The following is a 27,623-nucleotide window of genomic DNA, read 5'->3' as shown; positions in this document are numbered from 1 at the left end:
TGTTCAGTGGACCTCCCTTCCTCCTCTTCAGTTTCCTGTTCACTGACATCTGTAGTATCTGAGCCCTCATTTACTGAAAAAAACTCTGGGGAGCCTCCCCTCGTGTTTCTATCTTCTCTTACATTCTTGCTGTTTCTGCCATTGTCTCGGTTAGGATGTAGCCCTTGCTGGTCCCTTAGGCTCTGGGTGCTACCCCATCTCTGTTCCGAACGCTGCATGGGCCGATTATTTGGCTCTATCTCCACACTTAATAAAGCGTCTAGCATCTGCATGTTGTTGTGCTTTTCTAACTGTTCCGTGACATTGTCCTCATAGCCGGCATTCTCTACAGCCCCTTTGCTCACCTTCGAGGCTTCTGTGTACTGTCCTGCTTGCAGCGCGCCGTCTCCCGTACTGCTCAGTGGTTGCCGAGCAACCATGCCTTTCACGCTTGCGTCCTCGCGGTCTGCTGCCGCTGACTCGGCTTCCGCGTTCAACTCTCTCTGGGCTCCTGAAACCGACAGCGGTACCGCTGCCTTCCCGCTCATCGTTTCAATCTGATGGGGCTCGCTCTGCTGAAGCACTATCTGCGGGACTGCTGGGAGCGCTTTCGAGCTGAACGACTCCGGTAAGGTTGCCTGCCGCATCTGGTCTTTTGCGATCACTGCTTGTACCCGCAGGGTCTTTCCGTCTGAGTCCATTGACACTTCTTTTGTTGTTTTGATCGCAACCGATCGGGTCTCCGGTCTCGCCTCAGTCCTTTTCTCTTGCTTCTCAGGTTTCTTTGTCAATGCATTCTTTGACAACCGATTAGATAATTCCGTTTGTTTTCTTGAGGATAGAGCTTTTGGAACTGCCCCCTCTCTAACTGCAGCAGCTGAGCCTTTAGTCGGCCCTCCGTTTGCTGGTCTATCTCTGTCCACTTTGGCTCTTTGGGACATCTTGAGAGATACTTTCACGCTGCTTAGCAGGCTTTTCCAACACTTCAGCCAGCTTTTCACCGTTTTTGTTGAGAGACCCTTCAGCCAATCTGGCTTAAATGTTTCTGTCATACCACGATGTACCAGGTTAACCAGCACCCTCATTCCTGTATTCACCAGTCCTTCTACATCCTAGGATAGGAGAGAGAGAAAAAGCGACTTCTCTCTACAGAGCTACGGCGGCCATCTTGCCCCCATCTTGTAAATCTTGTCCTTAAGAGTTTATCTACTATCTACTATTTGAAAAATACACTCTTGACATACATTACAAAATCTGTGAGCTCATGTTCTTTTACAAGAATAAATCATCGATGTAAAGTGGATATCAGTCACACCGCTGATTACTCAATGACAATGTTTATACCTCTCAATGTATGGGTCCTTCTTAAGCCTTTTTCTCAGTTCTAATTTTGCTTACATTTGCTAAGGAAATACTAAGTGGGGCTATCTCATGATGAGTGAAACACGTTGTCCACAGTCTAATGCAGACAGTCAATATAAATGGCACTTTTAATCCACTCTGTGAGCACATGTATCCCGTAGAAAAATAAATGCATGGCCTATCTCATCTATTTCACCTAAAATACAAATCTTTTGGACGAAATGAAATGGAATGCCTCCTTCTATTTGAATATTCTATTGGGATATGATGCAGCTACTTGTGAAAAGAAAGATATGAGAAGCTTTCAAGTGAAGGATAATTGCTTTTGCCAATGCCTTCAAGGACTTTCATCGAGCAGTCCATATTACTATTTTTGCACACAAAGCTAGGGCTTGAATTTGTGAAGGATCAGCTTAAACTAGCTCCAGTGATGCCGAAGATCTTAATTTGGCAAAATAAACATGCTTATTTGAATGGAAGCCCGTTATTGCAGCCACTGTTTTACTGCAGAGGAGGGTGGAGGAACCAGGACTCCAAGCCCTAGGCTCCCTTGTGGCCTCTAACACCACCACGTACACCTGCATTCTGCGCCAGGAGACGCGTTACATTCATCAGCGGGCTCTCGCAGAGTGGGAAGCCTGTTATTGCTGCCACTGTTTTCCTGTAGAGGAGTGGGGCGGAGCCAGTACTCCAAGCCCCAGGCTCCCTTATGGCCTCTGACGCCACCACTGAAGCCTGCATTCTGTGCCAGGAGGGGCGTTAAATTCATCAGCGGGCACCCGCAGCGTGGGACGCGCACAGGCGTTCCTTAGCCACTCCTGGACAAAGCTCAGGCCAAGGGCCCATCTAAGACTGGATGAGGCTGGGCTGGGTACCTGGAAATGGTGATAACACGGGTGAGTGGCTCATCCTCTGGCTACAGAGACTACAGGGGGTCCAAATGCATTGACATCATCACAGTCTTACCTGAGCTGCCACCATGGGAAAATGTACCACGCTACCACCAGCATGCCCACTAACTGCTAGTATTGACAGCATGCTTGAGAGGGCTGCTAACATTGTTTCAGGTGAAATAGAACTGACGGAGCGGCGTATGTCCCTGGGTATTGAAGGGTGGGCGGACATTTCAAACTTCAGAAGCACATTAGTTGATCATATCCATGACCCACTCTCGTCTCAGAGACTTGGAATTGACAAATCACCTATTGCAAGGGGGAGCTCAAACGGGTTGAACATAATTGAATTAGCTTAGTCACAGCCCTTCATTAACACGGCCACACCTGTAGAACCCCCTGTTGCCAAACGGAAGTGGAAGACTGGGAAACCTACCTGTACTAAAAGGAAGAGGCCCACCCGCATTACCCCCCCCACAAACTTGTCTCTCCACCTGGATACAGCCTTCTTCAAGTACTGTTATTTGTGAAACCCCTTCTCCTCCCGAGACAATATTAAATCCGAAGTTGAGGTGTTCAATCATTACACAGACTGAAGCAACACCTTATCCCGAGAGTCTTGGGGACACTGTCACCAATATTGTTGCTGCGTTAGTGAATGAACAAATTAATACATTTTTTGAATAAATGTTTGCCCGACTTCAGGCCAGCATAGAAAATTCGGCTTCACTTACAGGGGGGCTGGACACTTAGGAAGAGCACAAACAGCCACCACTGGAAAGGGAGGGAGTGGGGGTAGTAAAGGTGTAATAATGAGTATACCAAACTATGAACCTCATGGAACCCAACCCCTATTGTTAGAGCGATTGTTTCTGCAAGTAACTCATGTGGGATACCAGGACAAATTCAGCCTTGTCCCCAATTGAACTCCAATAGGCATGGCACCGCACCCATTGAAAATCACACCACTACTTAACGCACCTACTCCATTCAGGAGAGTGCTAATTGATTAAGTACATCTAATGGAGTAGATCAGAACTTACTGATTGGCAGTTTGAGCAGTAACACCCAAGCCACCATAAACTGCAACCCTTTTTCACCTAACCAAGATGTTCTGAGTCTGCCCCCCGCCGTGTACCCCTATGTGCTGGTTCTGGCAGGGGTACCAGCATTAAAAAGGGATCAAAATGAGTCATGGACCAAATTACGAAACAAATGTGTGGACTGGTTATTGAGGCATAGGAGGTTTCACATATTTGAAATAAAGGACATTATTATGGTACACAGAGTTGGGTGGGTCAGTGCATCTACAAAGAACATCAAGGGGGATTGCATCATAATCAACTTTTGCAGGCCAGCTCTGGTGGGACACTTATTAAGGGGTTGTGAGCCCGTATTATCCAATAGCACTAATATATGCACATTACCCCTTAGTTATTTTTACAAACCAAACCACAGGCCCTGTTGGGACTACCCCAACCCTTACCCTGAATAGGTTTCAAGCCTTGTCTGGACTGGACGCTGAAGACTGACTACCTCCCTCCGAGGTAGCGCTTGTCCTGTCGATAGTTTCTCTCAACCTGTCTTTGCAACTACGCCCATTAGCCCTTGGATACCAATGAAGGCTTTACCCAGCACATATCTTGGTATCTTAAGCTGAAATGTTGCGGGCTGCACTCTAAGCTCCATCAGCCCAACTGGCTGCAGCTTATTAGAGAGTAGGATATTCTTTTATTTCAAGAAACATGGGCTACCCAAGATGTATTTATTGAGGGTTTGAATGCTATAATATCTTATAAACATCTTCTAAGCATGGCTGATCATCTGGGGGTCTATCGATGTGGGTCCTCATCCCCTCAGGTGGTACCAGCAAAACACACAAGATGATGGACGGATGTTTTACAATGGCAAAACATTCCCCCTCAGTCACAGATCTGGGTTTAATCCATTGTTATTTTGCTCACCAAGCCACCTCAGTTCAGACATGGCCATATGCAAATCAGTCTTGACCCTTTTGTTTTTGCAGGTCCAATAGCAGCATTTGATTTATAGGCCCTGGTACACTCAGATCACTTTACTAGGTGCTTACCAGCAAATCATATATGCCAATCCTGGAAACACCAATCCATTGTACAAATTTCAGATAGAGCATATGCACTTTAGCAATGAATAGCCATGGTAAACTGTCAAGAGTCCTCAAACCAACAGCAGGTCAGGAAAAAATAGAAGGACAAAGCAAAATGTTTGTGGAGAACCCTGCAAAAAGGGCCATTTCCAACACTATTAAATTACAACTCTTTGGGGGAGATTACGATGTCGAGCGGACTTGCGTCGACTTGACACTGTCTTGTAAAAGGGACCAACCGACCTCCGGTCCCTCCCACCTCAGTAGGATACGACCGAACACTGTTTTGTCACTTTCTAACATTTCCCTGTGGGAGCATGCATTTCGGCCATAAATTGCCTGTAATACATACTCCCATAGGGAAATACATTGTGCTGTTCATCCCTGGCTCAAGGTGCCTGCCACAGGATACAGGGATCAACAGAGGGGCACAATAGGTGCCCCTTCGGTCCCCAACGAGAGGCCGCACACACAAGGAGGCCCTGCTTGGGGCCCCTGAAATACGCTTTCTGACATGGTTTCTATGTCGTGCAGGCTGGCATGCAAACCATGCTGGAAACCGTACAAAGTAATCCCAAGGGCAGAAATGCCCGCCCTTTCAAATCACAAGCTGGTTCAGACTGGCCAATGGGCTCCATGAGCCCGTTGGAAGACAGCCGGAATGACTAGTCGGTTTTAATTCCAACTCGGTGATACATAATTAGCCGGTTGAAATTAAAACCGAAGATGGGGGTCAGAAAGCCTCCGACCAAAGGTCAAATGTCGGAGGCTTCCCGACCTCCATCATAATAGGCCCCTAAATGTTTTGTCAATGTAGGACACCCATCTATGTCTCTAGTTTCATGCTAAGAGACAAAGTATATAATTACAGTTTTTTACATTACTGGAGCAGAAAATATCAATCGCTCATTCTTTGAAAACTTCTAGGAAAATCATCAACCAAGGTCCATGAAGTCACTCATAATCACCTTCAACACCAAATATCCTCCCAGCAATAAAGAAGTAACAAAAGCAAGATGACATTGTACCATCTTTCCATTCTTGAACCAGAGAAATTATTCCTACTTGTGAAACATTTCAGAGTGCCATTCAGGCCATTGTGTTATCACACCTGGTTGGAGGTAACACCCTAACCGACAGTCATGTAGACAACACCCTGTCTTCCCTGTAAGGTATACTGTATGCCCTTGATGGACCTCCACTGGCTGTCTCTGGAAGGCTTCATCATCTTCAAAATTGTATACATTATGTATGACTCTACCAGGAATGTATTGTGTTAATTTGCATCAAGAAAATCGATGGATGGCGCATTGGTGTTCCAATCCATCTACCTATTGATATTAATGCAAATCCATATTGACAATGACTTGTGGTCATGAATGTGCGCTAAAAATCCTGTGCCTCCCCAGGGCTGTTGTACAGACAACAAATAGTTTTATTTCTCCTAGTTTTTTCCTCTTCTCATGTGTGTTGCATTCTGCAGCACATATACGAGAGGAGATTGCCTTTCAGCATTGTTTTTGTGCTTGGAGGGACTCCTTCCTGCACAAAATGTATGCTGATCATAAGGCAGATACCCTTGCACTATGGTGCCAGGGTGTCTGTTTTGGCACATGGCAACATCAGGGAAAAAGCAGAACTGTGTCAATTCTTTGTACACTATCCCCTTCACACAGCACAGCAATTGCACATATTAGACTACTTTGTGCGATTTATTTGTAAATCTTGTCCTTAAGAGTTTATCTACTATCTACTATTTGAAAAATACACTCTTGACATACATTACAAAATCTGTGAGCTCATGTTCTTTTACAAGAATAAATCATCGATGTAAAGTGGATATCAGTCACACCGCTGATTACTCAATGACAATGTTTATACCTCTCAATGTATGGGTCCTTCTTAAGCCTTTTTCTCAGTTCTAATTTTGCTTAAATTTGCTAAGGAAATACTAAGTGGGGCTATCTCATGATGAGTGAAACACGTTGTCCACAGTCTAATGCAGACAGTCAATATAAATGGTACTTTTAATCCACTCTGTGAGCACATGTATCCCGTAGAAAAATAAATGCATGGCCTATCTCATCTATTTCACCTAAAATACAAATCTTGTTTGGGAAATGAAATCCATAATTATCATATAATACATACAAACAGTTTACAATCATATTGCACCACTACCAAAAGAGATTTAAAATCTAAGCCCTTTTTGCTAACACAAAAACCAAACCATTTCTAGAATCAAAAGATCTCTACAAATATAGTAAACATCCAAAATATAACTTCTATAAAACTTAGCATTGGTCATGTTGTTTTTTCACAATGTTATTAAAATCTAGGTTGACAACTATTAGTAATACGCCTTACAAACATCCCCAAAATATGTGTGTGAATAAATCAGATCACATTGGTCTGTTCAAAACATTTAAATGTAATTAGAAAAAAATATTCTTAAGCAAAAATGTGCTTTATGAAAAAAAAATAGCCCCCTACCTTGCTACAGCTATTATTAAATAGGTTATACCTGTAAATAAAACGTTTACTCTCATCAGAAATTATGTAACTACATTCTTTCCTTGACATTGCCATTTTGGAAAGAAGTACCTCAAAATGATCTCTGAGGCTCTTCCACTGGGGTGCAACTGATAACTTACTCCTACCAAGCAGTCCAATGGTGATCAAAAGACATTCTCTACAGGTACATTGGTACCTTGTCAGATGGTGCCAATATTGAAGAATTCTTATTTATCTGTTATCACTAGCACTGTGTTCCACATAGTATAATACTGCCCTTAAGGCAGTTTAGAATAAGAGCAGTATGCTTTCTGTGCATAATATAGCTTAAAATCTAAGCTGTGTGGGCTCCTGTAAGATATGGGAATGGACCGACCATTTGGTGGAAATTTTTTGCTTCATTCATCATGCTTTAACCACTTTTTAGGAGCAAGGTTAATGCACCAACTCATTTAACTTTGCCTATGGAGTTCTCTACATCAATAATCTAAATACCACCCTGATTGCGAAAGGGCAGGTTATTTGTTCTGTCAAAAAAAGTCAATGCCCACCTTGTTGTACGCTGGTGATGCTCCACTATTTTCTCATATGAGGAATGGTTTGAAAGAACTGGTAGATGCTTTTGTTATATTTAAAAAGAATTTGGACCTCAAGACAAATTTATTGAAAAACTTTGTTATGGCCCACAGTCCTAATAATCTGAAGATGCTATGTTTCTCCATTAAGGAAAAACCTGTTGATAAATGAAATAAATTCCCTTATTTATGTGTAACCGTTGACTCTCCCTCTACTTTGATTCCATGGCTCTAAATGAGAAAACAGAGGGCACAATTCACAAAGGTAAACTTAGACTAAAGTCTAAGTTTAGACCTGAATTCTAAGTTTAGCCCTAAAGTCTACCTTTACTAGTAGTAAAGTTAGACTTTGGTGTATGTTTAGAGCAAGAGTCTAACTTTGACCTAAAGTGTAACTTTACAACGAGTAAATATAGACTTTTGGTTTAAGTATAGAACAAAAGTTTAGCTTGGACCAAAAGTCTAACTTAGACTATAAGTCTAAATTTACTGCTAGTAAAGTTAGACTTTAAGTCTAAACTTATACTTTTGGTGTAAGTTTAACTTCATGAATCAAGCTCAAAGATTTTCAAAGTCAATTGGATTTTTGTTCAACATAGCTATAATTATTGGTAATAAGACCATTTATCCTCTTTTGGAAATATACAATAGAAGAAATACGAACATACAATGGAAGAAATGAAATGGAATGCCTCCTTCTATTTGAATATTCTATTGGAATATGATGCAGCTACTTGTAAAAAGAAGCTTTCAAGTGAAGGAGAATTGCTTTTGCCAATGCCTTCAAGGACTTTCATCGAGCAGTCCATATTACTATTTTTGCACACAAAGCTAGGGCTTGAATTTGTGAAGGATCAGCTTAAACTAGCTCCAGTGATGCTGAAGATCTTAATTTGGCAAAATAAACATGCTTATTTGAATGAAAGCCTGTTATTGCCGCCACTGTTTTACTGCAGAGGAGGGTGGAGGAACCAGGACTCCAAGCCCTCGGCGCCCTTGTGGTCTCTGACACCACCACGTACACCTGCATTCTGCGCCAGGAGACGCGTTACATTCATCAGCGGGCTCCCGCAGCTTGGGACGCGCACAGGCGTGCCTTAGCCACTCCGGGACAAAGCCCAGGCCAAGGGCCCATCTAAGACCGGATGAGACTGGGCTGGGCCCCCCTCTTTCAAGCGTTACCTAGAACTGGTGATAACACGGGTGAGTGGCTCATCCTCTGGCTACGGAGCCTACAGGGGGTCCAAATGCATTGACATCATCACAGTCTTACCCGAGCTGCCACCATGGGAAAATGTACCACGCTACCACCAGCATGCCCACTAACTGCTAGTATTGACAGTATGCTTGAGAGGGCTGTTAACATCGTTTCAGGTGAAATTGAACTGACGGAGCGGTGTATGTCCCTGGGTTTTGAAGGGCGGGCGGACATTTCAAACTTCAGAAGCACATTAGTTGATCATATCCCTGACCCACTCTCGTCTCAGAGGCTTGGAATTGACAAATCACCTATTGCTCAGAGGCGGTCGCTCCCCACGCTCCCTGGCCTTTGGGTATCGTAGAGCTGTACTGCTCTGTCTGCTGATTGTGCATTGCTTGCATTGACTGGAAGTCATCTGTGCCTCTTTAGCTTCGCAGCGCTCCACTGCTCTGTTTACTGTTTGTGCATTAATCAAAGTCATCTGTGCCTCTTTGCATCGCAGTGCTCCACTGCTCTGTTTACTGTTTGTGCATTAATCAAAGTCATCTGTGCCTCTTTGCATCGCAGCGCTCCACTGCTCTGTTTACTGTTTGTGCATTAATCAAAGTCATCTGTGCCTCTTTGCATCGCAGCGCTCCACTGCTCTGTGTACTCTTTGTGTATTGCTCGCATTGTCTCGCATATCATTTGTGCCTCCTCAGTATCGTTGTGATATATTGCTCGCATTGCCTGACAAATATACATTGCGCCGGACTGTGGCCCCAATCTCGTCCTGTTTTTGCTTTCGTATTTGCAGCCATTTTGTTGTTGTGCCTCGTAGCCTGTCCCTCCACCCCGCTCCCGCCTCCCAGCTGCTCCTCCCTCCCACTGATAGTGGAGGTGCGTGCCATCCGGGGAAGCGCTGTGACCATCCTGACTCGCTCAGAGGCGGTCGCTCCCCACGCTCCCTGGCCTTTGGGTATCGTAGCGCTGTACTGCTCTGTCTGCTGTTTGTGCATTGCTCGCATTGACTGGAAGTCATCTGTGCTTCTTTAGCTTTGCAGCGCTCCACTGCTCTGTTTACTGTTTGTGCATTAATCGAAGTCATCTGTGCCTCTTTGCATCGCAGCGCTCCACTGCTCTGTTTACTGTTTGTGCATTAATCAAAGGCATCTGTGCCTCTTTGCATCGCAGCGCTCCACTGCTCTGTTTACTGTTTGTGCATTAATCAAAGTCATCGGTGCCTCTCTGCATCGCAGCGCTCCACTGCTCGGTTTACTGTTTGTGCATTAATCAAAGTCATCTGTGCCTCTTTGCATCACAGCGCTCCACTGCTCTGTTTACTGTTTGTGCATTAATCAAAGTCATCTGTGCCTCTTTGCATCGCAGCGCTCCACTGCTCTGTGTACTCTTTGTGCATTGCTCGCATTGTCTCGCATATCATTTGTGCCTCCTCAGTATCGTTGCGATATATTGGTCGCATTGCCTGATAAATATACATTGCACCGGACTGTGGCCCCAATCTCGTCCTATTTTCGCTTTTGTATTTGCAGCCATTTTGTTGTTGTGCCTCGTAGCCCGTCCCTCCACCCAGCTCCCGCCTCCCAGCTGCTCCTCCCTCCCACTGATAGTTGAGGTGCGTGCCATCTGGGGAAGCGCTGTGACCATCCTGACTCGCTCAGAGGCGGTCGCTCCCCACGCTCCCTGGCCTTTGGGTATCGTAGCGCTGTACTGCTCTGTTTGCTGTTTGTGCATCGCTCGCATTGACTGGAAGTCATCTGTGCCTCTTTAGCTTCGCAGCGCTCCACTGCTCTGTTTACTGTTTGAGCATTAATCAAAGTAATCTGTGCCTCTTTGCATTGCAGCGCTCCACTGCTCTGTTTACTGTTTGTGCATTAATCAAAGTCATCTGTGCCTCTTTGCATCGCAGCGCTCCACTGCTCTGTTTACTGTTTGTGCATTAATCAAAGTCATCTGTGCCTCTTTGCATCGCAGCGCTCCACTGCTCTGTGTACTCTTTGTGCATTGCTCGCATTGTCTCGCATATCATTTGTGCCTCCTCAGTTGCGATATATTGGTCGCATTGCCTGATAAATATACATTTCGCCGGACTGTGGCCCCAATCTCGTCCTGTTTTCGCTTTCGTATTTGCAGCCATTTTGTTGTTGTGCCTCGTAGCCCCTCCCTCCACCCCGCTCCCGCCTCCCAGCTGCTCCTCCCTCGCTCCGCCCCCCTTCACTATCCACATATGACAGACGCATTTGCGCGCAGCGTTCACGCGCAGCGGAAGCGCCCCATGCGCGCCGAACGTGCGCCAAAGGTAAGCCCGTCTACGCCCCTCCGCGCCTGGACCGCGCCCAGCGCCATACCCCCTGGCCCACGCAAAATCCACTCCGCTCGCATAACGTACAACGCCGCTACCCTCTCCGCACTCAACCCCGGCCGACTCCCAAACTGCTACCAAGCCGCCCCAGGACACACCCATGGATCCTTCACCTGCCACTCATGCAAGTTCTACTGCATCAGGACCCACACCAAATCTACATACTCCAAACAGAGCTCCGACACTAACCACCTGAAGTGCATCCTACTCAACACCCGCTCGGTCCACAGACACGCCATTGAACTTTGGAACCTACTCGACACCACATCACCGGACGTCGCCTTCCTCACAGAAACTTGGATGAACACCTCATCAACGCCCGACATCGCCATAGCCATCCCGGACGGCTACAAAATCATCCGAAAGGACCGCATCAAGCGAACAGGAGGAGGAATCGCCATCGTCCACAAGAACACCATCCACATCACAACCAGCTCCGATGACAACTTCACAACTGCCGAACACCTTCACTTCCAGATCCACACCGACCCTAAGACCACACTCAGAGGCACCCTCATCTATAGACCACCCGGCCCCCTAACACAATTCAGCGAAGACATCACTGACTTCATCAGCCCTCACGCCCTCCCTTCTGAGGACTACATGCTACTGGGAGACCTCAACTTCCACCTGGAAAAGAACAGCGACAGCAACACCACCACCCTCTTGGACAACCTCGCCAATCTCGGACTCAAACAACTTGTTGACACCCCCACCCACTATGCCGGGCACACGCTCGACCCAATCTTCACCTCCAGCAAGCACATCTCCTTTAATCACACCACAGCTCTCCATTGGACGGACCACAGCTGCATTCACTTCAACTTCAAAAAGATTACAACCCATAACCACCCACAACCAATTCCACGGAGAAACTGGAACAAAATTACCTCCGACCAGCTCTTCACATCGCTTCACCAAAACCCTCCTACAAAATCATCAGACCCAAACCAAGCAGCCACCAACCTCACACAATGGATCACCCACAGCGCTGACGAATTAGCACCCTTGAAAAACCATCAAATCAAGAAAGGCAGCAAGAAGGCCCCCTGGTTTAATGATGACCTTAAGAAATCCAAGAAGATCTGCCGCACCCTCGAGAAAGCATGGCGAAAAAACCCAACCTCTGACAACCTGGCCACCTTCATCAAGAACGCCACTCGCAAACACCACCAATTGATCCGATCCACCAAGAAATCATCATTCAAGGATCGACTCGACAACAACACCCACAATAGCAAAGAACTATTCCGCATCGTCAAAGAGTTTACCAACCCCACCGCCGGCACCAACAACATCACTCCCTCCCAAGACCTCTGCGACTCTCTAGCATCGCTTTTCCACAACAAAATTGCTGACATACATAACAGCTTCAGAGACCAGTCCACCCCACCCACCTCCGAAGCTGAACTCCCCCCAACAACCTTTGCGCCTGGAACCCAATCACCACCGAAGACACCATCCGCCTGATGAACACCATTCACTCAGGATCACCAACCGACCCATGTCCCCACCGCATCTTCAACAAAGCAGACTCCATTATCGCACCCCATCTCCGAGACGTCATCAACGACTCCCTCAACTCCGCTACCTTCCCGGATAGCTGGAAACATGCCGAACTCAGCGCCCTCTTGAAGAAACCTACAGCAGACCCCACTGAACTTAAGAACTACCGCCCCATTTCGCTCCTCCTATTCCCTGCCAAAGTCATTGAGAAAGCCGTCAATAGTCAACTCGCCGCCTCCCTCGAATCCAACAAATCCCTCGACCCATCACAGTCCGGCTTCCGAGCCAAACACAGCACCAAGACCACCCTCATCGCAGCAACAGACGAAATTCGATCCCTACTGGACAACGGAGAAACAGCTGCCCTCATCCTACTTGACCTCTCCGCAGCCTTCGACACAGTCTGCCATACCACCCTTATACAACGCCTCAGCAATGTTGGAATACAAGGAAAAGCATTGGACTGGATAATCTCGTTCCTCCCCGGCAGAACCCAGAGAGTCCGACTCCCCCCTTTCAGATCAGAGACCACAGAAGTCATCTGCGGGGTACCCCAAGGATCTTCACTCAGCCCCACCCTCTTTAACGTATACATGAGTCCCCTCACATCCATTGCACGCCAACACAACCTCAACATTATCTCTTACGCAGACGACACCCAATTGATCCTCTCCCTCACCAACGACCCAAACACCGCCAAAACAAACCTACACGAAGGGATGAAAGAAGTAGCCGAGTGGATGAAGAACAGCCGTCTAAAACTGAACTCGGACAAAACAGAAGTCCTCATCTTAGGATCATCCCCCTCCGCCTGGGACGACTCATGGTGGCCACCGGCCCTAGGAACCGCACCCATACCAACGGACCACGCACGTAACCTGGGCTTCATCCTAGACTCCTCCCTCTCGATGACCAGACAAGTCAACGCCGTCTCATCATCATGCTTCAACATCCCACGAATGCTCAAAAAAATCTTCCGCTGGATCCCCACCAAAACAAGAAAGACAGTCACCCATGCACTGGTCACTAGTCGACTGGATTACGGAAACACCCTTTACGCCGGAACCACAGCCAAACTACAGAAAAAACTCCAACACATCCAAAACGCCTCAGCCAGACTCATCCTTGACATTCCCCGCCAAGCTCACATTCCAGGCCACCTGAAAGACCTCCACTGGCTCCCCGTCAACAAGAGAATAACGTTCCGCCTTCTCACCCATGCACACAAAGCCCTCTACGACCTAGGACCCGAATACCTCAACACGTGCCTGTCCTTTTACACCCCCACCCGCAAACTTTGATCATCCAATCAAGCCCTTGCCGCAATCCCACGCATCCAAAGATCACCATGGGGGGAAAATCCTTCTCCTACTTAGCGGCCAAGACCTGGAATTCTCTCCCCACCCACCTCCGCCTTACACAGAACCACCTCTCCTTCAGAAAACAACTAAAAACATGGATATTTGATAAGTAAAGCTCCCCCCCTCCCTCAAGCGCCTTGAGTAGTGCGCTATACAAATTTAAACTTGATTTGACTTGACTTGAGCTCAAACGGGTTGGACATAATTGAATTAGCTGAGTCACAGCCCAACATTAACACGGCCACACCTGTAGGACCCCCTGTTGCCAAACGGAAGTGGAAGACTGGGAAACCTACCTGTACTAAAAGGAAGAGGCCCACCCGCATTACCCCCTCACAAACTTGTCTCTCCACCTGGATACAGCCTTCTTCAAGTACTGTTATTTGTGAAACCCCTTCTCCTCCCGAGACAATATTAAATACAAAGTTGAGGTGTTCAATCATTACACAGACTGAAGCGACACCTTATCCAGAGAGTCTTGGGGACACTGTCACCAATATTGTTGCTGCGTTAGTGAATGAACAAATTAATACATTTTTTGAATAAATGTTTGCCCCACTTCAGGCCAGCATAGAAAATTTGGCTTCACTCACAGGGGGGCTGGATACTTAGGGAGAGCACAAACAGCCACCACTGGAAAGGGAGGGAGTGGGGGGTAGTAAAGGTGTAATAATGAGTATACCAAACTATGAACCTCATGGAACCCAACCCCTATTGTTAGAGCAATTGTTTCTGCAATTAACCTATGTGAGATACCAGGACAAACTCAGCCTTGTCCCCAATTGAACTCCAATAGGCATGGCACCGCACCCATTGAAAATCATACCACTACTTCACGCACCTACTCCATTCAGGAGAGGGCTTATTGATTAAGTACATCTAATGAATTAGATCAGAACTTACTGATTGGCAGTTTGAGCAGTAACACCCCAGCCACCATAAACTGCAACCCTTTTTCAATTAACCAAGATGTTCTGAGTCTGCCCCCCGCCGCGTACCCCTATGTGCTGGTCCTGGCAGGGGTACCAGAATTAAAAAGGGATCAAAATGAGTCATGGACCAAATTATGAAACAAATGCGTGGACTGGTTATCGAGGCATATGAGGTTTCACATATTTGAAATAAAGGACATTATTATGGTACACAGAGTTGGGTAGGTCAGTGCCTCTACAAAGAACATCAAGGGGGATTGCATCATAATCAACTTTCGCAGGCCAGCTCTGGTGAGACACTTATTAAGGGGTTGCGAGCCCGTAATATCTAATAGCACTAATATATGCACATTACCCCTTAGTTATTTTTACAAGCCAAACCACAGGCCCTGTTGGGACTACCCCAACCCTTACCCCGAATAGGTTTCAGGCCTTGTCTGGACTGGACGCTGAAGACTGACTACCTCCCTCCGAGGTAGCGCTTGTCCTGTCGATAGTTTCTCTCAACCTGTCTTTGCAACTACGCCCATTAGCCCTTGGATACCAATGAAGGCTTTAGCCAGCACAGATCTTGGTATCTTAAGCTGAAATGTTGCGGGCTGCACTCTAAGCTCCATCAGCCCAACTGGCTGCAGCTTATTAGAGAGTTGGATATTCTTTTATTTCAAGAAACATGGGCTACCCAAGATGTATTTATTGAGGGGTTTGAATGCTATAATATCTTATCAACATCTTCTAAGCATTGCCGACCATCTGGGGGTCTATCGATTTGGGTCATCATCACCTCAGGTGGTACCACTAAAACCATATGCACAAATAACAATAACTTCTGAACTACATTGTTCAACAGGGGGGTTTCCTTTTCCCTAATTCATTTTCATAATAACAATTTTTATTCTGTACCAAATAGGAATATTTTAAATCTGTTTAATTTTATTGCGTCCATTCAAAGATCAAAAGACTGTTTTAAGTTAGCCAGAATCTGCCTAGGGGGCGATTTTAATACTAAGCTACCACCACTACGGCCAAGCTTACATAGTAGCGGACAAATATGCAATAGGGGCACTGAGTTAGTGGAACATCTGAATAACCACAATCTAATTAACATTATGGAGATTGCTGCTATTACTAAAAACAACACTTCTCTTAAACCGACATTGAGAGGCAGGAGCTGTTCATCTACAAATGTCTATGTTTTTATCTCCCCTGTCTTAGAACCCAGCCTGTTGAGAACTGAAATTATGGCTACAACCTTTGGGGACCACAACCCAATTAAAATAGTACTGAAAGTATCCCCAGTTCCCACACCCATTATAAAATGTAGTGCCAGGAATTTATCACCAACGACATACAACCTTAGATTGGTATAGCGGTTTGTTAATAACACAGACCTATTTTATAGAATTATTAGGGGAAACCTTAGCCTCATTAATGTGTGCCTGGAGGCTCAGGACCCACCTCCCAAGGCAATTGCTGCCTTAACTAAACTCTGCCTAAATTACTGCTTTCTAAACCTATTGCCAAAAAACAATGAGTAGAAGGATGGTTTAATCGCGAGTGCTCCGCTGCCAATAGGCACCTATGCAAGGCCTTGTTACATAGCCCAAGGAGTAACTCACTGATCAAGTCCTTAAAGCTGACGCATAAGTGGGTCATTACCAAAAGGAAGGAAGAATTATTGGGTGAGCACTGGGATGCTCTTGTTAATGCTGTCAGCTTAAAAAATGGGAATGCTGTTAAAGAGCTAAGTACCATTAGGCAGCTGTTAACATATATAGGCTGCAATATAACGAGTGCAACTTGGGAAAGTCCCGTCTCCCTAATTTACCTAGCTTCTGCCCTTGAACCGGACCCTTTTAACTATAGGGCGCCATTCGGGGTAGCTAAATCATTAACTAAGGAGGCCATACGCCAGAGTGTGGTTAACAAAGCCCCTGGCCCTGATGGGCTGCCCATCGACCTCATTAAACATAAACCCGATTTTTGGGCCCCACTGCTGTTAAAGGGTTTTCAATAACTTAACTAACGCCCCACTGCCAAAGACATGGACCTCAAGCATTATTGTCCCAATTTTTAAAAAGGGTCACCACTCCCAACCCAGCTGCTATAGGCCGGTTTTATATAACAACATTTTAATTTGCACATAGGATAATCACATTTTAGCACAATGTCAACTAGGTTGTAGGAGCAAAATCGGCACAAAAGAGCAGTGTTTAAATCTTAACCTGATTATAGGGAAGTAAGCCATTACACAGTACTCGCCACTTTATTTAGCTTTTATGGACCTGACCTCAGCCCCCGACTTTGTTAACAGGTCTCGCTTGTGGTCTATTCTCCTAGCCTACAGCTTGGATGAGGCCCTTGTTCATTTTCTGGCCTATCTCCATACGGATCTGAAAGCTCGGGTCAGGATTGGTAACGGGGACAAGGTGTCTAATGATATCAGTGTTGGTAGAGGGGTTAGGCAAGGGTGTGTCCTAGCTCCCCTCCTCTTTATTATCTACATAAATAATTTGCATAAATCACTGATTACACTCACCAATGACGTCCCCAGAATCAAAGGCAAAATCCTTCAGGTACTTTTATACAAAGATGAAGTGGTTTTAATTGGTTGTACTCCTAACTTTAGTACGAGGATTTACAGATTTTATGACTGGCTTAGATCTGTGCACAAACTTCAAGAAATCTTTCATATTGTCTTGCGGGCCTAGGAAACATTCCCTAAATTTAATTTCTGTGGGAGACCAAAAACGAACTAGCACTGCCACTTTTCCCTACATGGGATTGGTCTTCATTGCGAAAAGCTCCTGGAATGATCACATGGTGCATTGTAAAAACAAGTTCTCGAAGGCCTTTAACTCAATCCTTTGCCTCCCCTGCCCTAAAAGATCTGGGAAAGTACCAGCAATCCTCAAGATCTTTAAGTCACAGTGCATACCAATAGCTAACTATGGCATAGAGGTATGGGGCATTGCCAAAAGCCATAGCAACCAATTAGAGGAAAATAGATTTGTACAAAACTCCTCGGTGCTCCTATCTCCACCCCTCAGTACATATGTCATAGGGAATTAAACTTTTGGCACATTGAAGATTTCATAGGGCATGCCCCTGTTTGTTCTGTCGAGCCATAATGAAACATCCTGAAGTATCACTCACAAGGAACACAATAGAAGAATGTATTTTCTGTGAGAAAGCGGTGGCTATTCCTTGGCTTGCTGGGATCATCAAGAGCCTGGAAAGTGTAAATCTTAGAGGATTGTTTCTTAACACAAATACAGCCATGTCCGTTGATAAAAAAGTTGTAAGGTCAGCACTGTATGCACTTTATAGTTCGGAAATATAAGAGAGGATGTCAATGAAACAAACAGTTGATAATGTTATACTTATTGAGCAAACTGAACATTGTTTACCCGGGTACATTGTGTTACCAATGTCGCACTGGGAGAAAGGTCTCCTCTTTCGCCTAAGAGCTTTTAACCATAAGATATTTGTTCTGTTTTGCTTTTAAATGCTAAACTTGATTCTCTGACATGCCCATGTGATGGCCACAATGGACAAACACTTTAAAATTTTCAATCTTTCTTCTTAAAAAAAACTATCACTTATTGAGTTAATTGACGCCCTTAACCGCACAATTAAAATGGAAGATGATTAACTGATTCTGCATGTGGGGACCTTAGCCATAGGGGCTCGAAAATCAATGTGTGACCAGTAAAGTACACTGCAATTTTGCTTTTTTCTAAATATGTATTCTGACTATGCTCCTGTGTTGTTTTTACTATCTAACCCATTTACCAACTGCCTGTTATATAATGAATTGACATGTTATTTAATTGTCCTACTGTGATTTTATTTCTTGTATGTGTTTCATTTTTATGGATAGATTGTTATCCGAATAAAGTCTTTGGATTGGATTTGAATGGAAATATAAATGAAGATTACCTAAATTGTGACATCAGTAACACAATACTTTAGCTTCGCTACATTAAATCTATCACAGAGAAGCTTGGAAGAGGAGCTTGGGAGACCATCTTTATTCTCTTTGCCAGTTTTGATAACTCCAAGAACAAGAGATGGGCTAAGCAATCTTTGTTGAATGCCAAATGATTGGAGAGACAAGCCATGGAACGGCTTATTTAGAGCCAATGTAATGATTTGAATGCCCCTTAGCATTGAACTATCTGGATCTAACTATAAATTGATTGGAGTGACTGCCGATTTAGCTTGGTCATTATATCTAGGCATATTTTCTTCTCTCTTGACCAATATGACCTAGTGTCAATCTGGAATTGACCCTGAGATGTATGTTCTCAGCAAACCTTGCTTCATTTTACTTTTTTCTACAAGTTTTATGAGTCTTTCCAAGATGTTTCTTGTCCCTTTTATTGATAAGACATTGGTTTAATAAAGGTTAACTTGTGCTTAATCTTTTGAAAAAATATCTATGCCCGAGGTTTAAAATTTGCCATTTGGTATCACCACTTTTTGCTCTTTTAAACATTCTGTTCATTATAATTTTGTGATGTCACAGAGCAATTGTTTTTATCGGTTATATTTATTATATGAAGACCCTTATCTGACTGAATGTTTGAACAGCTGTATTTGTATTGCCTTATTTTATGTTCTTTTATGATATAAATTTGATTAATTGTCCCTGTGACAATACTATGCCCAGGAAACAATGCAGGTGGTACTTTTCTACAAGTTTTATAGCCATCTACGGAAAATATATATTTTACTGACAATCAAACCAAATTGTTTTACTCAATTTTGCCCGGCTTACTTATACGTGCAATCATTGCCTACCATGGAAATATGCTGCAGAATGTCGTCATTTTTATGGTAAGCACTTTACATTAGAAAGAACATGGTATTAACCTTATGATTAAATTAGTTTAGACATTGTTATATTTGTATGGACCTAGGAACCTTGAAACACGCTTTTGGTGGAAACAAAGGCTCAATAAAATATAATATATTGCTCCTATATATTTTATAATTTAACTGGATTTGTGCAATATTTTGTATTTTTGTATTTTAACTTGAACAGATCAGTGCATTTGTGAACTATATTAGTTGGAGGGTCTGGGGGACCATGCCTTATTGCGTTTTACTCCACCATCTATTTATATGGGCCACGGCCAATCATATGTTTTAAATACAGGTTTACGGTGCGAGGGATAACTTTATAGTTATGATTTTTTATCCCCCCAAGTACATGATGATTTGGGCTTTTTAGTTAACATTAACATGTCGCCAATAATGCTCGCCATTAATGTTGTCCCTACAGCAGGCCATCTTTTAAACTTGAGTTGGATGCGAATCTAAGTATAATATCCGCTGACAAATGACCGTTTTATGAACTACTAATGTTTGTGTGGATTTTAACTAACTATTGATGCGTTTTATTCTAGGACAAGTTCTGTATTATGTTGTATGATTTGTTTGATGCTTTTATGGATGTAGCTCCAAATAAAAAGTATTATCTATCTATGTTGTTTTATGATTATTTACTAATGATAGCATGAAACTGAGTTGATTGGCTGGTTATTAATGATCATTAAATGGGATTTGTTGATGGTCTAATCTGCAATAAAGTACGTACTCTGTAAGTGTGACCCTATGCATTTCCAACATTCCAACCACATTTGATCATATTGGTAATTAAACTACATGTTACTCAAATGTTTTCAAGTTGAACGCTCTCCACCTTGCACTGGCTGTAAAAATCAATGCGGTCATAAGGAGACAATAGTGTGTTACACATAATACATTATTAGAAAGTGGTGTTCATGATGCATGTAATATATCAGTGCAAAAATATTACTGAAAGGTTTAGTAGCTTGTATTCAGTACTTATAAGCCATTAACTAGTTCTGGATTAGCCTATTTTGTAGGATTGTTGCTTGTCTCTCCCTCTTTCGGCACTGGTGTTTTTTCGTACTTAAGAAAGTGTTATTATGAATCCCTTTCTAAAGTATTAATCCATTTTTACACTTTCATCAAACAGAAACTGTTCTCTTGGTTCAATGTTTCCCACTGAAATAAGTGCTTGGTAAAGCCTGTTTGCATCTATAAAACAATCCAGGATGCTCTCATTAATAATTAAGCACTTGGGTACTTAAGACATGCTGGAGCCAGCCTCAGCACTGACGCTCAAGTGTTGAAGGTGGCTCTGCCATGTCCTAGCACCTACTTGTAAGGGAAACAGCCCTGGCCCCCTCTGTCACATGCCCCCTACAGGAGTGACAGAGGAAGCACTTCCCCTGCCACCCCCTCTACCGGTTAGATGATGATGTCAGCATGCACATGGTATACCAACTTCATCTTAATGACCAGGGCATAATGGAAACCGTTTGCTTCCAGTGCATAGGGGGAACAGGACGCTTGCATAGGGAGGGATCACCAGAGCAAAGGAAAAAGTTTCTTTCCCTGGTGACTCTCCTCAATGCATTGCTGTTTCATATAATGACACAAAGCGCCATTGCTCAGCAGCAATGCACCCACTAGACACCAAGGATGCCTTTTGCTGCAGGGAGCATCCCCTTGGACAAGGGTCACTCCACAAAATATTTGGGTAGATGTTTTTACCATTTTGTCCCCCCCTGGAGCCAGATTGGCTATTTTTTAGACCGATTGCCCCTATGTGGGAAGTCACTAGACACCAGGGTTTGGCTTCTAAATAAGGTTTATGGGCAAGGGTCGCTCTCCTTTAATGGCACAATTGTTCTTTGTTGCTGCTCCCCATGGGGTCAGATTGGTGTTTTTCTTAGGCTTATCTGGCCCTGGGGGCATGGGGGAAATCTACTATACTTATGGCAATAAAAATGTTTTTCATTGGAGTGACCACTTTGGCAATTCTCCAATATTGAGATAAATGGTTTGGCCACACCCACTGGTCAAATTGCCCAAAATTATTTTTTCTACCGATCTGACCCCAAGGGGGGCAGAAAACCTCTACCCACCAGGGAGTTGAAATATATGTTAGTCAAGCAGCAGCCACTTGTGAAATGAAATGGAATTGGGTATTTATAAAGCGCCCGGATACTCACATAGAGTGTCCCGGCGCTAACCACAAAAAAAACGTAACAGAAGAACTTCGCCCCACCAACCATAGTGTTATTGTTGGAACAACCTTGTTTTAAGTTGTTTCCTAAAGAACAACAAGTCCTGAGCCAGTCTGAGATGTAGAGGCAAGTTGTTCCACAGGCAAGCTGCTTGAACCTGAAAGGAACGTCGCCCTATCCGTGATCGGGTAAACTTGGGAATCACCGTAAGGGACTGTCCAGAAGACCTTAAGGCCGGCTGAGGCTGATAGCACTGGATCTTATCTCTCAGGTAAACGGCACCCGTATCATGAAAAGCTCGGTAAGCTAGCACTAGAGCCTTCAACTGAATCCTCATTCTCACTGGGATCCAGTTCAACGCCTTCAGGTGGGGCGACATGTGCATTCTGGGATTTACCATAATAACAGCTCTAGTTGCGGCGTTCTGGACAACCTGCAACCAAATGAACAAATATTCTGGTAGCCCCAGATATTATTATTATTATTATTACATTCTTATATAGCGCCAGAATCGACCCCCGAAGGGGTATCTCCGTGCTTGCCTTGGGAACCCGTCCTGGTTTTTCCCTGTGAGATAGCCCCTACAGGGCATCCCGAAGGTGAAAGCCAGGCCTCCCGCCGCGGGGGGGGGGCGTTGTGGAGATTAAGCAAGCTTAATGCCCAGAGTTGCAGAGTGTGAACCCATGATTAGATCAGGCACCGAAGCAAGAATTATCGAGTCCATGGACATTTGAGCTCAAGACCCTGCCGCGTCGGGAATTGAACCCTGGTCCCGGGTCTGACCTCTGCTTCAGGGTCTGCCTGCTCTAACCAGTGAGCCACACTTCTCCACTCTAGATATTTACGTAATCCAACCTAGATGTAATTAGGGCTTGCACTACGGTCTTATGGGATTTCAACTGAAGTAGAGGAAGAACGTTTTTTACCATTCTTATCAATCCAAAACAAGTGCCAGCAACAGTTTCGATTTGGGTCGTCATTGCTAAACTGGTGTCCAACTTAACTCCTGAGTTCTTTATCATGCTGACTGGGGCAGAAGGAGGGGACATGTTGCGAAGCCACCATAAACTCCAGTCAGCTCATGAGGACAGCCAAAAAGATAATTTCAGATTTGTCTGGATTACACTTAAGTTTGTTAAGTTGCATCCAAGAAAAGACCTCTGTTAGACATCTGTTTATCTCCATGCCTCAAAAACTCGCCCCTTTGTCAAACGTGAACAGTAGTTGGGTATCGTCGGTGTTAGAAATACTCTTCGCTCTGTGTGACTCTGCCAGGCGTGCATGTGGAGCCATATAAATAATAAAGAGTGTTGGGCTCAAGAGGGTGCCCTGCTGGACACCCACTCGCATTGGAGGAATAGCAGCTGAAAAAGGCGGAGACCAGATTTCCTGCTGCCACTCAGTCAGAAAGAGGCAAACCATTTGTACACCATGCCCCCAATGCCACACTCCGCTAACTTATGCAGGAGCCGGTCATAGGGCACGGTATCAAAGGCTGCGGATAACTCCAACGGTATCACCACCGCATTGTCCCCTTTGTCCATCTTTGTTTTAATAGTTTCCAAAACCTCCAGAAGCGCTGTTTCAGTGCTAAAGGAGGCTCTGAAGCCTGACTGACTGTCATGAAGCACATGGTTTTGTTCTATATTGTCCGTTAGCACGGAATTAACGTACTTCTCGAGGACCTTTGAGAAGATGGGCAGCAGGGATATGGGCCTATAGTTGGATGCGACCGCAGGGTCAGTTGTGGATTTCTTTAGGAGGGGAATGAATTTTGCCTTTTTCCAACAGCTGGGTACCATTCCCTTTCCGAGCTAAGTATTAAGAACTGAGTTAACAGCAGGATTTATGGGGTCTACGATGTTCTTCAAAATGTTTGCGGAGAACCCGACTTCAGTGTTACTATGATGTCAAGGGATTTTTCTAAAGAAATGGGGGGAAATTGGGGAAATGAATACCTGACCCCAGAAGACAGGGCGTGTGCACTACACATCTCACCAGTTTCAGCTGTGTCCATAGAGGCAAATGATTGTTGAATCAAGCAGATATTATCATGGAAGAAACCAGCTCACTGCACTGGGCAGGAAAAATCCTTAACAATTTAAAAAATGATTTGCTTTTATTAGCATCACCTTTTATTTTTAAAGTAAAAACATTTTTCTTTTCAGTGCGCACATCATTGAAATAAGCTTTCAGAGCTTGTTTATAGATGGCTTTGTCCTTAGAGTCAAACTTGGTCCGCCACACTCTCTCTAATCGTTTGCAGGCACTCCTGCTTTTCCTGAGAGTTTCAGTAAACCATGGTGCAGAGGGGTGACCAATTTTAGCTTTATGAGTTGTGGGGGCGCCAACTCCACGACCCGTCCTTCAAACCACTTCTCCAAGTTCTGGGCATAAATGGTAGGGTTACCGCTAAATCGGGTGCTGGCCCATAGCTGTTTACAGGCTATCAGGAGTGACCTGACTAAAGGGTCAAAAAATACACGGGCAGGGTTCATCCCTTGATTGAACATGGGATAGAGACCTAGAGATTTTAAAACTCAGAAGATAGTAATCTGACGACACCAATGGTTGTGGAGAATCTGTTTCTACACTAACGTTGGATAATATTTGATCCAATGTATGGCCCTTTTCATGGTTAGAGAAATGAACGTTGGGGGACAGCCCAAAAATCTCTAAAGATTCCACCAGCCGAAGAACCTCTGAGTCAGAGGGATCATCCATGTGGATGTTATAATCTCCTAACAGTAGGCAATGCCTATATTTGGTGGAAATAGGAGAGATGGCTTGAGTGAGTGACTCAACAAACTTTCCACTCTGACCCGGTGGCCTATAAACAAGGATGTCAGCAATAGATTGATGATCAATCAGAAACAGTGAGCAGAAAACTGAGGCTTTCAGCATCCTCAATATTGTACGCAGCTAGAATAGAGCATGAAAATGAATTTTTTTAAATTATGCCAATTCCTCCCCCTCTTCCTGTAGGCGGATCCTTCCTTATAATCTGATAGTCAGGCGAGATAGCCCCCGCAATCGTTGGGTTCGAGCTATCATTAAACCAAGTTTCAGTTACAAACATAACGTTGGAGTCGAACTCAAGTAATAGGTCATACAGTTGGGCTTCATGTTTTTTAATGGAGTGGGCATTCAGGAGTAGGTTCTTCAACAGAACGTTATCCCGTGGGTTCCCGTCCAAAACTAACCAATGCTTTCCTCAATTGCACTTTCGCCCCTACATTTGATGTTCTGAGGATCAGCCACCCTGTTACACAAATGGCATGAGAGTGGGTTCTCAGTCATACTAATACCTTTACAAATGCAGTGTTGCACCTGATTCCCAATTTCTAGGAGATCTGACTTGCTGTAAACTGCAAAATTCCTGTGTAAAGGCTAATGACTGGCAGCGTTTCCGGCTCCGGACTCCTCCAGGACGCTGACGGGCGCAGACAGGCTTGCCTTAGGCGCAACTTAGGCGCGCGAGTGGCATGTGTGCTGCGTGCTCGTGCAGTCTCATTTTTTTAGTCGCCAGTTCTGATGACTAGATGGCTCTGAGAGTAAAAATTACAGAGTTGGTCAGGATACCTAACTAAAGCTTCAGTTCCCCGCACCACAGTGAACTAAAAATAGATTTCAAATTCCATTCCCACAATTCCCATAAAAATAATGCCTAAAATCAATTTTCATACAACAACTAAAATTACAAGCACACAGTAGTGCAAACAAAATAGCAGCAGAGCGAAGTGAAGTGTTGTCAGTTACAAGTTTACGGGATCAAGCGCGCTCGCGCAACTTCTCGTTTTGTAGTCACCAGTTCTGACAACTAGACCGCTCTGAGAGTACAAATGACGGAGTCGATTAGCTCAGGATACCTAACTAAAGGTCAGTGCCCCCGACCACAGTGAATTAAAAATAGATTTCAAATTCGAATTCCCAAGGGTCAGTTTTCAGTAGAAAAAATGTTGAGCTTCATGTTGCATTTTGGGGTGTCTCCTGTCATGGACACTAGCCCTACCTATAGAGATGAGGTACCTTCTTAATCTGGCGACTTGGGGGAATGCGGGGTGGTAAGAAATGTTGAGAGCCCCACAATTTCCAGAGCTTTCCATCACAGAAATGTGAGGACATTTTCTTAGTCATAGTTTGAGGTTTTCAAGGGCTTTAGGGTAAAAATACCATGTGAAAGCCGTGCAAGTCACCCCACCCTGGTTTCCACAGGTGTCTAGTTTTTAGAAATGTGCAGGTTTGCTAGGTTTCCCTCTGTGCCAACTGAGTGAGCACCAAAAACTATAGCTATCTACTTTTAAAAAAAAGGATCAGTTTTCAGTGGAAAAATGTGATGTGTCTATGGTACTTTTTAGGGCCTGTCTTGTCACGGGCACTAGCCCTACAAATACAAGTGAGGTTCAATTTTTTATCTGGAAACTTGGGGGATTGCTGGATGGCAATACATTTGTAGCTCCCTGCAGATTTCAGAACTTGCAATCACAGAAATGTGTGGAAAATGTGGGGTTTTTGTTTGTCAAAGGTTGATGTTTACAAGTGCTTTGGGGTACAAACACCCAGTGAGAGCCACACATGTCACGCCATCCTGGATAACCCCAAGTGCAAACATTAAAACAATTTGCAGGTTTGTTGGGTTTCTCTAGGTGCCTGCTGAGATCTGGTCAAAAAAGTCCAGCTACCTACATTGAAAAATAGATCACTTTTCAATGTAAAAGTGTGATGTGTCCATGTTGTGTTTTGGACTCTTCCCTGTTGCAGTAACTATGCCTTCCCACACAAATGAGGTAACATTTTTATTGGGAGGCATGTGCAATGCAGAATAGTAGAAGAATTGCTATTGCCAATTGTATTTCTCAGTATTTGTGCCTTCCAAATGTAAGCAGGTGTAATAAAGAAGACATTTTGAAAAATGCCCTCTGAATCAAATGCTAGATTATGGTTACCCACACATTCAGAGATGTATAAACAACTCCGGCTCCTAAACTCTATCTAGTGTCCATTTTGGAAATACACAGGTTCCCTTGATACCTATTTTTCCCTCTTTATATTTTTTCACATAAATTGCTCCATACTAGGTAACACAAAGGAAAAACATTGAAAGATGCAACTCACTTTTTGACTCTGGGTTCTTTGGTTCTTGGAAAACCAACAAAGCTACAACCAGAAGGGTCTAATGGACGTAATGTGATATTGCTTTTGTAAATCAGCCATCGTGACAAGATGTTGGAATTGAAAACAATGTCACAAATGGCTTTTCTTCCTCCTCGTTTTAAATATTTTTTTATTCCTTCATTTAAACCGAAAATTACCTTAATTCATTAATAATGTCGGGGGAAGCCTGCACTCTGGGAGGCGGAAGGATAAAGAGAAAACATAATTTATTGCATTGCTTTTTGAGGACTGACTTTTGAAGGGGTTAGCCAAGAATATTCCACTGTGTACTTTTAAAACAATCCTCCTGTGCCTATCCATAACGGCACTCAGATAAACCCTGAATTGCAAAATGCTTGCATCACAGTGCAGCACCAGTGAATCCAAGGCACACATTTCAATCATATTGCAGTGAAACAGTATAAGTTAAAATGTCAGGAAAACACAACTTACCCCCTGCGGCTTTAATATAATGGTGATAGGTATGCAGTGAAACAGACCCTTCTTGCATTTCCTCTTTCAAAACAAGCTGGTTTTCAAACGCTATGAAATAAATAATACTATTTGTTACCCTAATTTGGTGCATTGCCAT

The 27,623-nt window shown here is 44.2% G+C and overlaps 1 protein-coding gene across 1 annotated transcript in view; it reads right to left on the bottom strand.

The window, feature by feature from the left end:
• Positions 1-27,623, bottom strand: part of LOC147677799 (ATP-binding cassette sub-family C member 12-like) — a 2,578,840-nt gene that overhangs the window by 1,138,323 nt on the left and 1,412,894 nt on the right. The window contains exon 19 of the mRNA XM_086945588.1: positions 27,485-27,574. Within this exon, the coding sequence (XP_086801714.1) occupies positions 27,485-27,574 (90 nt within the window). The remainder of the gene's footprint in view (positions 1-27,484; positions 27,575-27,623) is intronic.

Source organism: Lissotriton vulgaris, chromosome 12, assembly GCF_964263255.1.
Source record: "Lissotriton vulgaris chromosome 12, aLisVul1.2, whole genome shotgun sequence".
In the NCBI taxonomy this organism is placed as follows: domain Eukaryota; kingdom Metazoa; phylum Chordata; class Amphibia; order Caudata; family Salamandridae; genus Lissotriton; species Lissotriton vulgaris.
This window is presented reverse-complemented; position numbering and strand designations above follow the sequence as displayed.